This window comes from Trichosurus vulpecula, chromosome 3, assembly GCF_011100635.1.
Source record: "Trichosurus vulpecula isolate mTriVul1 chromosome 3, mTriVul1.pri, whole genome shotgun sequence".
Lineage (NCBI taxonomy): Eukaryota > Metazoa > Chordata > Mammalia > Diprotodontia > Phalangeridae > Trichosurus > Trichosurus vulpecula.
In genome coordinates this window covers 16114854-16128542 of record NC_050575.1, presented here as the reverse complement: position 1 = coordinate 16128542, position 13689 = coordinate 16114854, and the positions used below count along the sequence as shown (strand labels likewise).

General features: G+C 44.1%; 1 protein-coding gene across 2 annotated transcripts in view; it reads right to left on the bottom strand.

The window, feature by feature from the left end:
- DYNC1H1 (dynein cytoplasmic 1 heavy chain 1) overlaps positions 1–13689 on the bottom strand; it is a 92702-nt gene that overhangs the window by 3813 nt on the left and 75200 nt on the right. For both annotated transcript variants that reach the window (XM_036748812.1, XM_036748811.1), the window contains exons 64-73: positions 13476–13551; positions 10476–10636; positions 8941–9052; positions 8789–8849; positions 8562–8685; positions 8272–8385; positions 5146–5316; positions 4695–4912; positions 4387–4490; positions 356–567 (exon numbers count right to left, since the gene is read on the bottom strand). In XM_036748812.1, the coding sequence (XP_036604707.1) occupies positions 356–567; positions 4387–4490; positions 4695–4912; positions 5146–5316; positions 8272–8385; positions 8562–8685; positions 8789–8849; positions 8941–9052; positions 10476–10636; positions 13476–13551 (1353 nt within the window). The remainder of the gene's footprint in view (positions 1–355; positions 568–4386; positions 4491–4694; positions 4913–5145; positions 5317–8271; positions 8386–8561; positions 8686–8788; positions 8850–8940; positions 9053–10475; positions 10637–13475; positions 13552–13689) is intronic.

Below are 13689 nucleotides of genomic sequence, written 5' to 3'. Positions count from 1 at the left end.
TCTCACAGCTCTTCCTAGAATGCAGGTATAAAATGTGCCACGAAGGAATCAAGTCATCTGTCCCATGACCTGTTGTCTGAATGGCGTACTATTAAAAGAGACAACTGTTTCTTCTACTGCAGTGCCTTCTCACTGAGAAAAGCTAGTCTAGTTTCCTTCTTAGAGACACATTTGGAAAAATGAATTAAAGGATGTGCTTTGACTGCACATGTATAACCTGTATCAGATTGCCTGCCTTCTCAATGAGGGCAAGGAGAGAATTTGGAACTCACAAATTTTAAAAACTAAATGTTAAAAATTTCACATGTAATTGATTAAAAAAATGCTAAACCATAAAAAAGAAGAAGGAACATGCCTTAATGTTTTCTACAGTTCGCTTCAGGTGATTCAGAGTCAGTGGTATAAGATGCAGCCAGTTGGACGCAGTGGTATGGAGAGTCCTCATCCAAGCTGGGCGGCCGTCAGAGGTGGAATCTGTCCTCGTCTTCTTCTCTGTTTCTGCATAAGCCAAGTCATCTTCATCCTCCAACATCTGCATCTTCAGCATTTTACTGATCATGTCGATGCCTAAGTCAAACACACAGATGTTTAAAGGAAGCAAGGAGTTTGAAAAAAGGAAAAAAAATTGAATATGAACTCTCTAAAAAAGAAATCTCAAGTTAGGCTAACTCAAACATAAATGTAAGAGTTTCGGTAAGAAAGAAACAGTCACTTTTATGTAACAGGAATTATTGAACTTTATATCTGATCTCATCACTTGAAAAGATGTAGTTCTCACTAGCAAACAAATGACTGATAAGCAGTGTGGACCTCTCTTTTGCCTTTATCACAATCTCTTTTTGTATCAATTGTTTATGTATGTGTCTCTCCCCCATATTAGATCACAGACTGAGTGCAAGGTCTGCTGTCTTCCAGAGGCATGTATCCAAACCAGGACAGAGAACTGCCCAGATCTGTCACCACTTCTGGTGAGTTACATGGTTACAAATTACGCCATCAGAAGGAATCCGGAAAGAATGGCTAAGGTGCGTAAAGTCTGAGACAAGAAGCTGAAGAACTGTGGCACAGATTTGGCAAGTTAAGAGCTGGTTAAAGAGAAAAGAATCCATTTCTGTACCATGGATAAAAACGTAGGAACAGCAAGCTCATTAAGTCAGGGGACTAATGATGACTGGTAAGAACGTATTTGCTTTGGGTCCTACAATCTTAACAAAGCAGTTTTAAACTGAAAAGGAAGGGGAAGAGGAAAAACAGCCTCTGTAGCTTTATCTAGCTGGGAACCACAGAAAGGAGAGACAACATTAGGAAAAATCACAGCAGAACTACCCAGAAATTCCCAAGAAGCAGAAATCTAACAAAACAGCCAGTAAAAAATCCCACCGGTTTGCGGATTTCCATGCAGAAATGCACAATACACGGTTAACAACAACAACAAAAAAATAGAGGTTCTAAAATAAGAAAGTAAATTTGGCCCCATGAAGTACTACTGACACTTGACAGGACTGGACTCATGACCAGAATCTAAATGAAGAAGATGGGTAAAAAGAAAAGGGAGTAGGTTAGCATCAAATATTAAGACGCTATGATTCTGGGAAGAAATCTAGGAACCAGAGTTTGGGAAGCATATTTGAGTCAAGATGAAAGAAACACACCCTACCACAGACCACAGAGGTAAAGAAGGAGACATACAGAAATCGGCTGACAAAGCTAGCACAGAAGCATGATATGGGAGTGATGGGGACCTTGATTTATCTGGGCATTTGCATAAGAGTTGATAATTTCACCCTTCAAAAGGTGACAGGAAAACAGGATCTGAGATGGAGATCTGGAAAGAAGCTTAGAGGGCCATCTCATCCAACCCCTTTATTTTACAGAAGCTAAAAGTCTCCCAGAGAGTCAACGGCAGAGCTGGATTCAAATAAGGCCTTCTGACTGTAAATATCCCCAGCCCTTTCCACGCTGCCTCCCAAGAGGGAAACTGCTCTTCTGCATCTCCTGGACCACTGTCACCAACAAGGGAAGGAAAGGTGGAAGGAAGTGACAAATCCCATTTCAGAGTTTGTGATTAGCCTAAATACACTTTGGTTTTCTGGAAAGCAGTTTCACTTAGAGAAAGGAAAGGCAATGCTTGAAAGAGAGGCCAGAAGCCTGGGAAGCAGCTTTCCACAGTGATCTCTGAAGGGACCAAGAGAAACAATTCTAGTGAGAAAGAAAGGGGGGGAGTTAATAGAGTGTAAAGTTAACATGTTCAGTGGGTTTAGTGGTCTCTGCATTTGACACCACTGGTCTAAAGAGACAGAAGAGATATATAATGAACAGAAACCTACTTAATATAGAAAAAAGGAGTAAAGATAAGATGGAAACTAGGGCAGGTAATGCAGGAGAAACGTAAAAGGGCAGTGCCTTCCAATAATGAGTGCTGAGGGCACTGTAACTTCCAAGGAGCTGCAGGAAAAGGACAAAGAAAGTTAAGGAAAACAAAAATGTTGCTTTTTAAAAAGTTACTGTGGGGAAAAAAAACAAAGATCAAAGAAGGGAAAGAACCCCTGCTTTGGATGATTACAGATGATACAAAGACAGAACCACTGAACTCATTGCTTCTGGTTTCAATGCTAAAAATAATTTGCAAAAAATTGTCTTGCTTCCTTCCAATTCAGTTCAAGATGCGCCTCCTCTGTGAAGGCCTCGGCGATTAGGGCCTTCCCTTCCCCCGAGATTACCCTCAGGCTGGTTGTGTCCCCCAAGAAGGGGAGAAGTAAGTCCCTTAAGGACTGGGCTTGTGCCTGTCTGTCCTTGGGTCTCCAGGGCCCAGCACATGGCAGGTCCTTAAAAAATCTTTGTTGAACTGAAAAGGACAGAATGTGAAAATGGCTGATGGGGAGCTGACGGTCAAGACAAGTAGAGATACTAAGAGAGCTCTGAACTGCCCGTTAGTGCACATCACCAGGCCCACGTGAACGCCACAAAGTCTTGAGAGAACTGGTCAGTGCGGCTGCTCAGCCACTTGGTGCGGCCTTTGAGAGTCTGTGGAGAACTGCCCCGGAGAGGGACAAACATCGGCCTTCCTTTCAAAAGTGTAAAAGCGGTTTGGTGAGCATGGGCTGGTGAGTTTGGCAAGATTCTAGAACAAACACCATTAAAGGGATGGTCAGGAAGCGTGAGAACAGGAAGTGCTGACCATGGAGAGCCAGCAGGGCTCCATCAAAACAGTTCATGCAGAGTGAGGAATGCTGGAGTCATGGAAATGAACCTAAAGTTTATTAGCAAGTTATCTGGTAATTTCTCAAGGTACTTTGGGGATAACGTGGAGAAATGTGGGCTAGGTGGCAGTACTCTTATGTGGATTCAGAAAAGGTAGCAGAGCAGAGCAGTAACAACGGCCACCCCATTAAAGATGGGGCACAAATGTGTGACCACTGCCTGAGAGATACCGACAGTCCCTAAACATTTTAAAACCCTCATCGTACCAGGCTAATTAGCTTTCTCCTCAATCAAAACAAGTCACTTCTACAGTACTTCACACCCTGAAACATTGCTGAAATTGTCTGAATTAAGCTTCCCTGTTCCCTGAGTAAGTCCTTTAATCTTTATTCTCACAAGTGGAAAAAGATGATGAAAAAGCATAATTATGTGTGTTCTAATGTAGAACAAGTCACAGTGTTACGCGATTTAGGTCTAATACCAGAACAACTGCATGAACACATTTATTCCAAAATGAAGTTTTCAATGAAAAGGTTTGTCTTCACTTAAATGTCATTGTAGAACAGCATGTTGTAATATACAAAGGGTAAATTTACATAGGTCCTAATTCCAGAGAAGCTATTGATCTCGGAAATAAAAACCTTGAGGAGCCTTTTCCTCATCTTCAGATAGCACAAGTACCTTAACCTTCCCCCTTTAAGGTGATGATCATCTAATGGCATCAGTTCATGTCCACTCCAGGCTACACAAATGGGATTCAGTGGTAGAGTAAGAAGGGTATTAGTGTTGATAAGACCTAGGTTCAAATCTCTGCTCTGCCCTTTACTTTGTGTGTGACCCTGGGAAAGTCACCACCCTTCTCAGGTTTCTGTTTCTCCATCCACAAAATGAATCTTGAGGATCCTTTCCAAGCTCTAGAACTTCTGCAAGGGGATATTACCAGTAACTTCCACTCATCCTCCTAACAAACCTTTTACGCAGCTGTGCGCATACTGCTCACACCTACTATTTCAACTGCTTTCTTCCTTCTTTTTACCTGCTATCAGAGGTGCTGGTGAGCAAGCTCAGAAGGCTACCAGAAGTAAGAAGAAAAGAAGCAATAAACAGAAAAATCCTTAAACCAGATCATCAGCTCAAGCAAAGAGATAAGCTTGAACTAATTGTAATACAGAAGTGACAAGGTACCCTGGGTGGTGAGAAGGACTTTCTCAGCATTATTTGGTAAGCCAAGCCACGAAGGGGTCTGGGTGTCTGGAAGCAGTTCAACCCATTGTACGAATTCCTCTCGTCTGGAAAAAAGACAAAACACATACGGCCAAATTCAGAAGTGTCACCATAGATTGTGTATGTGATTCCAAGTATTTTATGTAAACTGAGCTAGACTCTGCATGGTGAAAGGTCAAGGCAGATAGAAGAAGAAGAAAAAAGCTACATGACGTCAGAAGGCAAGCAATCCCTGCTACCAGTTAAGTCAAAGGAAAGCATCTGAATACCTGATGCCATCTGGCATTTGGATGTCTTTGTGTCCATCAACCTTGCAGGCCAGTTTAAATTCACTATCAAAGCTTTTAGTTGTAAATAAACGCTCCAGGAAAGTATTCAGCAAACGCTGGTCAAATTCATTATCGACACGCCCTCCATAAATGGACTGTGCCATCAGCGTCTTCAGAGCTGACCACGGGATTTTATCGGGAGAAATGTTCTGTCGGCCCTAGGGAGAGAGAATGATCTGTGTCACCAATTCAAGAACAAAGGACGGAAGGGCCAAGTCTGGATTTCAATTCTAAGGAACCTCAGAAAGGTGCCCCTGCTGGGTTTTGTTTACTATGAAGTGGCAGCTCATTTCCAGCACACAGAATACATCCCATTTTCATCGTGATTTCTTACAATCTGAATGTCTCCCAAGGAAACAGATGCTTAAGAGGAAGCACTGAACCGACTTGCCTTCGCTGTATCATCGAGCCACGTATCTACAGTATCGCAGGCAGAACGTAAATCAGATTCTCCAAATTCGTACTTCTTTGACCAGCCCAGGGGTGCGTATCTCAAGCGTTCCTGGATGACTGCATGGAACCAGGCCAGCAGGAAATACAAGCGGGCACGCTCATTGGGGGACTAGAGAAATCACCAAGAAGGGAAAAAATATCATAAGGTGGCTCCAACTTCTAAACAGCACACACAACAAAGTCAGAATCAGGGCAATAAATACCAAGTTTACAACAGCAATCCACTCCCCTGTTCCTTCCAACAATTATCATGTCCCTGCTTTGTGCACATAAAGACAAAACCAAAAACTAAGTTTACTAATGAGCAATAATTTGTATAGGATTATAGGAGCCTAGTTAGGGGTGTCAGAAGTCACCAACTGCAGCGGTGTCAAATTCAAATACAATGAGTTCCCTACAGATCATACGTACTGACTCAGAAAGGCACAAACTGGCATTATCTATCCTGTATTTTTAAATTTATTCTTATTTATTTTGCTAGATATTTCCTCAACTTTAATTTGCTTGGGCAGCACGTTCGACACCTCTGATCTATTGCAAACTCCTGCCTAAGTGAATGTCTCTCCTTTGTAATGATCCCTAAAATCAAGTCATCCCAGCTTCTGGCTTAAACTCTTAGGATGGGCCCACTCTCTGCCTTTACTGGGCAGCCTATTACCTTTTGGAGCAGCTCTTCCTCATATTCAGCCAAAATCTGCTTTCCTGTAATTTCTACTAATTATCTCCTTTGTTGTAACACACGTCAAGTCTAACAATTCTATCCCATAAACATCCTTCAGTTACTTGGTGGTGAAAAGGAGCGTGTATTTCTGCCAAGTTTTCTCTTCTCTAGGCTCAGCATTTTCCAGCCCCTTTAACTAGTCCGCATGCAACAGCACAGGTGGCAGTAAATAGAGTCCTAGATGTGGAATCAGGGAGACTTGGGTTCAAACCAGCTGCAGACACTTAGCAGCGGAGCATCCCTGGGTAGGTCACTTAGCCTCTGTCTGCCTCAGTCCTCTTGTCTGTAAAATGGGGGTAATCACAGTGCTTACCTCCCAGGGTTGTTGCAAAGATAAAATGACATTCACAAAGCCCTCTGCAAACTGTAAAGCCCTGCGTGAATGCTAACATCACTATGAGACAGCTTCAAGTGCTTTAACCGTCCTAATTACCCGCCTTTGTGGAAAGTCCCTCCCAAATGTGGCGCTCACAGGACGCCAAGGCGAAGCACGGCACCTCCCTCACTCAGGACGCTGCGCTTCCAATTGTCCCACTGCTGTGTGTGTGTGTGTGTGTGTGTGTGTGTGTGTGTGAGCACGCAGGTCCGCGTGCACTTCTCAAAAACAGGATGAGGCCCAATGACACAGTCAGGAGCCTGGCTACCAATGGCAGGAGGACACAGAAGGCAAGACGACGTGTCTGAAGTCATTGGAAAGAAGCATTTATAGAGAGAGGATGAGCCTCGGGACCAGGAAGACAGGGGTTTCTGTCCCCTCTCTGGCACATACTGGCTAATGACCCTGGGCAGGTCACTTCTTTCAGTGTTCTAGGAAATGCTCTAAGACTATGTCACAGAGAAAGTGCCTGCCTGCCCCTGGCAAGGGTGGCGGGGGGGGGGGGGGGGGGATGTCTGCCTTATCTGAGAGACCTATTCTAATGAAGTCTCAGGCCCAGTCCCTACAACTCATACCCTATGGAATGAAAACAATACTAATATATTAACTAAGAGACTGACTACTGTCCTATTTAACGTTGAGTTGATCTATTAACACGACTGCACTTTTCCATTCATCTGGGTTTCTCGGTTCCAAAAAGAGTGGAATGTTTAACAATGTACCAATGGCCACAACAAACATGGCCATTTACTTTTCTGGCAAAAATCCAGCTATGGATGTCCTGTGAGAAGGCACATTTCTCATTCATCGAGCTAGCATCTCATTCATGGCTAGCATCTGCCTTCTCTCTGAACAAGGTGAGCAGGACCAGGGCTTCCCAGACACCTGCAGGAGGCTCCCTGCCACTCAGGAATTCCTCTCTCACGATTCAGCTTCCCATCCAGCTGTGCTCATCACCCATCAGGGAGGTGATACTGACACTCAACAAAATGCCCCCTCTACCCAAGATTAACTTGTCTCTTTAATGTACGAGTAAAATATACGGAGCGGTGTATGTACACAGCACATGTGTGCACACACACACATACGCATGAATGCCCACATAGCTAGTTTTAGGAGAGTTCCACTTCTGGGGTATGAATTAATACCATAGGGCCATGTGACTTCTCGCATCTTTCCCAATGAGGGCATAGGTTTGTTTTGACCTCCACTTAACCTTCAAATGCCTCATCCAGACAACACCGCAGTGCCCATCTCTGCTGGTGCCACGGTTACTTTCGTGGACTGAGAAGTAGATAAAAGAAAGCTGTGAAAGTGGCAGAAGTGAGTATTGGGGGTCTCCTACCAATCAGATACTAGTTTTCTGCCACAAAGATAACTTCGCCACGCTCCCTGAATCGACTTCCTTCGCTTTGTTATACTGCTTGAAATTTTACCAGACAGTCCTGGAATTATCAGTCCTGTCACCATTAGTGTGAGTTAGGTCACTAAGATTATTTCATCTTAACTAGTGAAGAATCTATCCAGACATTTTCTTTGGGTGGGGAGGGGAGAGGATTCTGGAACATTAAATTTTAGCAGCTGGGCACTAGGAAGTGGGAGAGGCGGGTGGGTATTTAAGAAATTTACCTGTTAACTAAGGGTGGTGCTTTATTCAAGAAAGGGGCAAGAAACTCTTCATCCTCCTGACACTGCAAAATTGTCGCCTCCCAGGACTGATGAGTCAGGCTGACAGCATTATTCTAGTTATAAGCAGGCTAATAAGGGGCTCATCGCCAGCTATAGACAGCACTCTTACTATGGAGAATAACTGACTTAAGAGAGGAACTTTGGGAACACAACTCGCTCCTAAGTCGGGGACGGCCTGTAGTTTAACGACTCATGGTGGAAGACGGAGAGATAGGTTTCATCAATAAACATTTACCTTTGGAATCCGCACAGAAAAGAGCTGTGTGCATTGTATTTACCTTGCATATTCTTGACACAGGAATGCTGCTGAAGGTCCTCAACATGTTGGCTTTTACACCAGGAGGAGGCTCAAATACAAAGATGCGTCCAGCACGAAGCAAGTTCACGGGCACCTGAGGAAAAATGAGACCCCTGTATCAACTCTCACGTTTCCTCGTGTACGACTAAACGACAGCAGAGAAAGTTCAATCCACACACCCAAGAAGCCCCCAACCTGCGTGTTTGTACGAAAGCCTGTACAAAGCCAGCATTTAAGAAGAGCGCACTGAGAAGGATTTTCACTCTTTACCTTAGGATTAATCTCCATTGTGAGGAAGAGTCTGAAACAAGCATGGGGCTGCAGAGAGTGGAGCTTCTTCTCCAGCTGCATTAGCCATCCTGGGGCCAGATGAACGTTTTTCAGCATCACCCACCTAGAGAAAGCAAGTGGAGTCACTCTGTTACATTTCCACACCACAAACCAGTGTTTGACCACTGAGATTTTCACTGGGGAAAAAAAATAAAACCACCACCTACCTGCCAGACTTGACTGCTGTGTTTATTGCCTTATCTGCTTGATTGAAGCCTTCTGCAGAGCCTACAGACAGAAGAAACAGAAGGTTACACTAGGTTTTCGGCACCCAAGATGTAGGGCTAGGACTCCTTGAAAAGAGGGCCAGCATCCTCACCAATTGCAATGGATGTAATCTGTGTGTTCTGTTCAGCAGCAAGATCCTCCACGTGTCCACTGGCATCATAACCAGGCACAGAACACATCAGGACAGGAGTGTTTGGCTTCACCTATAAAGAAAGATGTATATCCAGTGATAAAAATCTGGATAAAATCAGAGACTGCACCTATCTTCCCATATATCCGCAAACATATGGGGATGGGAGAAGAATGGGAATATGTGAGTAAGAATATACAATCATTCTTTGGAAATTAAAGTGCTATCAGAATGGGCCCCGACAGGTTTCACAAAAGGCCTCTGGGTATCACCTCAGCTGCTAGACTTACTCAGAATGCACAAGAGGCCAAAGCCACAAAGCCAAAGAAGCGCTGAATGGCGCTGGAGGGGAACTTCAGGACGTCTCTTAGTGTGACCTGGAAGCCCCTTTCCCCGCTCCCCTCCAGCCTCTGCTTGGAGCCTCCAGGGATGAGGAGGAGCTCCTCTATCCTTTGAGGCAGCCCTGCCAGTGTTGGACAGAGCTAACTGGGACTGAAATGTGCCTCCCTGAGACTTCCACCAACTGGCCCGTGTTCAAAGTCCTTTATAGAAGTGACAACTTAGCAAGGACAGCTCCAAAGGACTCATGATGGAGAGAGCTATCTACATCCAGAGAAAGAACCATGAAGTATGAATGCAGATTGAGGCACACTGTTTGCTCTCTTTTTTTTTTCCCTTTTGTTTTTGGTTTTTTTGGCTTTGTTTCTTCTGTCTCATGATTCATTCCATTGGTCACAATTCTTTTTTACAACTTGACTATTGTGTAAATAAGTTCAGTACAAAGTTATATGCAGAAGATATATCAGATTCCATGCCGTCTTGGGGAGGGAGTGGGGCGGGGGGGGAAGAAAACCTGGAACTCAAAGTTATGTGGAACTAAAAATAAAAAATCGAAGTGACAACTTATTACAGCGGCATTCCCACCCGAGTCTTCTCTTCTCCCGACCCGAGCAGCTCTAGCTCCTTCAGTGGGTCTTCCTTGTACAGTCACTCTGCTCTGGGTGTTTGCTAAGCTTTCCACGCCCTTCACGTGCCCAGAACGTAATGAAAGGTAACAGATGTGGGTGAAGGCACGGCTGACAGGGACTACTAAACCCAATCATTCCGTGTTTGCTGTTGTTCAGTCACGTCCAACTCGTCGTGACCCCATTTGGAGCTTTCTTGAGAAGATACCGGGAGGATTCTGTCATTTCCCTCTGCAGCTCATTTCACAGATGAGGAAGCCCAGGCAAAGAGGGTAAAATGACTGCCCCAGGGTCACACAGCTAGTAAGTGCCTGAGGCCAGATTGGAACTCAAGAAGATGAGTCTCCCTGCTTCCAGGCCTGGCACTCTGTGCTCTTTGGCGCCACCTAGCCGCCCCGTTCCATATACTAATTCGAATGTATTTCGCAGGCTGCACTGTTGTCCAAATGAGAGAAAACTAGTGTCCGAACTGAGAATAGGATAAAGCGTTGCTTCCTAACGTTTGTATTTTATAAACCCGGTTTGTATTACCTCCGTATCCACAATGTGCGTCAGATCTAACGGCTGCTCCATGATGGACATGAACGATTCGCCGAGATTTGTGGACACAAACATGTGAGCCATAGCTAGAAGTCGATCGGGGCGGAAAGCCTGGATCAGCAGCAGGCGGTGAATGGCTTGGCCGATGGGGGCTGAAATGAAGAAAGGCCATTACGAGAATGCAAAAGCACCGATCACTCCATTTTAATCAACACATGAGGAATCTGCCTTCCTACAGTTCCCTTTGGTTTTTCATATCTGATGATAGAGCCTGCTTGACTCAGAATAGAAGTTTCTTCCACTGCTGTTAAAACATTGCAGAATCTCAAAGCTGGAGGAGATCTAAGAGGCAGCAGAATTCAACCAGAACTTTACCAAGAATCCCAGCAGCCACACCCCAGGCAGGTGCTGGCAGAGTTCTGGTATGAGGCTGCACATCCCGCCACTGCTAAACCCACCTGATCTTTGCTCGCCATTCAGAACAAATCTATTCCTCTTCTACCTTGAAGATGGTTCCCCTGCACCAACACCCCTTCATACCTCCCAGTGTATTCCCTTCTCCAAGACAGAGACTCTAAGTTTCTTTGACTGATGTTTATATGGCACAATCACCAGGCCAGGGTCTTCACCTTCTAGGCTGCCTCTTCTGGATTCCCTCCAGTATATTAATGTTCTTAAAATGTGGCACCCAGGATTTAAAAAAAAAAAAACACAAAACCTAGGTGCATTGTGACTCAAGAGGAGTCAAGTGGCACTCTAGCCTCCCTCATTCTGGATACTGTTCCTTTCTTAGGGTGGCCTAGAGTTGCATTGGCTTTTCTGGACTTCACAGTTTGTCAGTATAATTTTAGAATCCAATGCCGTCCTAACAAACTCTCCCTCCTAGTCTCGTGTCAGCTGCAAATCTGAAAGGTCTGCCTTCATCTAAGTCACTGGCCTTGTGTTATTGACATTTTGTAACAAGGATAGGCCCCTGGGGTGGCCTGCTAGAGATTTCCCTCCAAAATGATGCCGCCATGCACCTTTTCTGATTCCAGGTAACAGCACTACTTTCAAGCCCACGGACCTCCATCTTTCCCACTAGACTATCAGATAGTACACTATTTCGATGGAAGACTGACAATTTCCTAAAATCTAGTTTAACTTTTATAACCATAGCATTCCTGTATCCTATCTACCTGTCTAGCGACACTGCCCCAAAAGGGAAATGAGTTAGTGGTGCGACTTGTTCTTAATGAAGCCTGGCCGGCTCTCTGGGATCAGAGCTTCCTGTTTCTGAAGTTCACTGATCTTTCATAATACAGTCTACAATTTCACCAGTAAGAGAAGTAAAATTCAAGTGATAAAAGAGAGAAAATGATAAATACTGAAGAGGCTATGAGAAAATAGACCCATTAATGCACATTTATGGTGGAGGGTCCAGCCATTCTGGATAACAATTTGGACAATCTGGACAACAAACTGCTTGAACTGTGCACAGTACCCCTGATGCAGGGATACTGCTACTAGGTTGACACACTCCAAAGAGATCAAAGAAAGACAAAAAGTTCCTAGAGCAGGGATGCGGCCTTGAGGCCACATGTGGTCCGTTAGGTCCTCAAGTGTGGCTCTTTGACAAAACCCAAAATTCCAGATTCAGTTAAAGGGCCACACTTGAGGGCCTTGAAGCCACAGGTTCCCCTCCCCTGACCTAGATGTATGCAGATATTTATAGCAGTTCTTTATGTGGTGGCAAAAACCGATACCTTAGAAGGTGACTGTCAAACTGAAGAACAGCCAAATAAATGATGGCATGTGAATATTAAGAAACACTATTATGCTGTAAGAAATTATTGTTCCAGAAACACCTGGGAATATCTGGCCAATGTGGGAATTTTTCTCGAGTTGATTTGCTCTTCCTTCCAAACTACTTTATATTAAACTCTGTATTTATGCCATATGCACATGTACTTATGTCCCCCCATCAGAACGTAAGCTCTGTGAGAACAGAGATGATTTCATTCTTTGTACTTGTATTTTCAGAGCCTAGCACACACGACATGCTTAAAAATGCTTGTTGATTGACAGACATGTATTTAGGAAGTTTTCTGTTGCATTCTAGATGTAAGTTTTGGTACTTCCTACTGTTCCTATCAGGTTAACAAAGAGCTACCATCATTAGGGAGACAACTTACATGCTAACCCCTCCTTCTTTTGGCCTTTACTCAACTGATGGTAGCTGTCAATCTACCATTCTTTAGAGCACAAGTAGCAGCTTCCTCCTGAGATGGTCCAACTCCCTCCTTCAAGAATATCCTATTTCTACTATCTCTAAGCATTCCCTGATCCTTTTCCCTCTCTTGTGTGTCACATAAGGTCAGGATTTCTCACTGCTTTCCTGAATCCTTTCTTAAACCCCATTTGTTTTCAGCGAATCCTTCCTACTGTTCTTTAAGGACACTCCCATCTCCCTGACAACACGAGAAGAGCCTCTTTACTTTTTTTTTTTTTAATAAGGAAGATGAGCCTGCACTTTGAAACCAGATGATGGTTACTAGACCCTGGCAGAAAAGAAACATTTTGTGCATGCTGAGGGGTTATGGCAAACTTCCACCTGCTCTTTAAGTATACTGGAAATGAAATCCCGAGACCTCTGTCTTACTTGCTAGCAGCTCTTGTGGTCAACCGTTGCTCCCCTGCAAAGCTGCTAGAGCCAGACTCCGTGGAGTTGACAGCCCCTTTATCCTGAGAGCACATTAACAGGTACAATCTGTGAAACTCCCACACTGCTGATTCTTTGACAGCTCATACACCAAAGAATCTGGCACCTGCTACTTGCTTTTGCCTGGGAAATTTACCCAACTGTTCCTCATTAGCTAACTTCAATTTTTTGAGAGGCCTCTTCAAGAAACAAGATTAAACTTGACTGAAAAATCAAGACAACTGTAGCCTTGGGATCAAACCTCAATGAGTTATGATAATAAGAGGAAAAAAACCTGGGCCTAAACTCACTTGCAGGCTTTTCTTCACTCCAGAGGTAGGGCACAGTCTGCTCTGGGGAGCTGCTGTCTAACCAAATGCAGAATTGCTGTAATGGAAACATCGAACACATTACCATTATGCAAAGAAAGAACATTAAAACGCAATAAGCTACGTTGAGGCTCACATTCTGAAAGCCTGAGTCAAGATTTCACAAGTACAACTCATGCTGTTTTACAGGCACAAT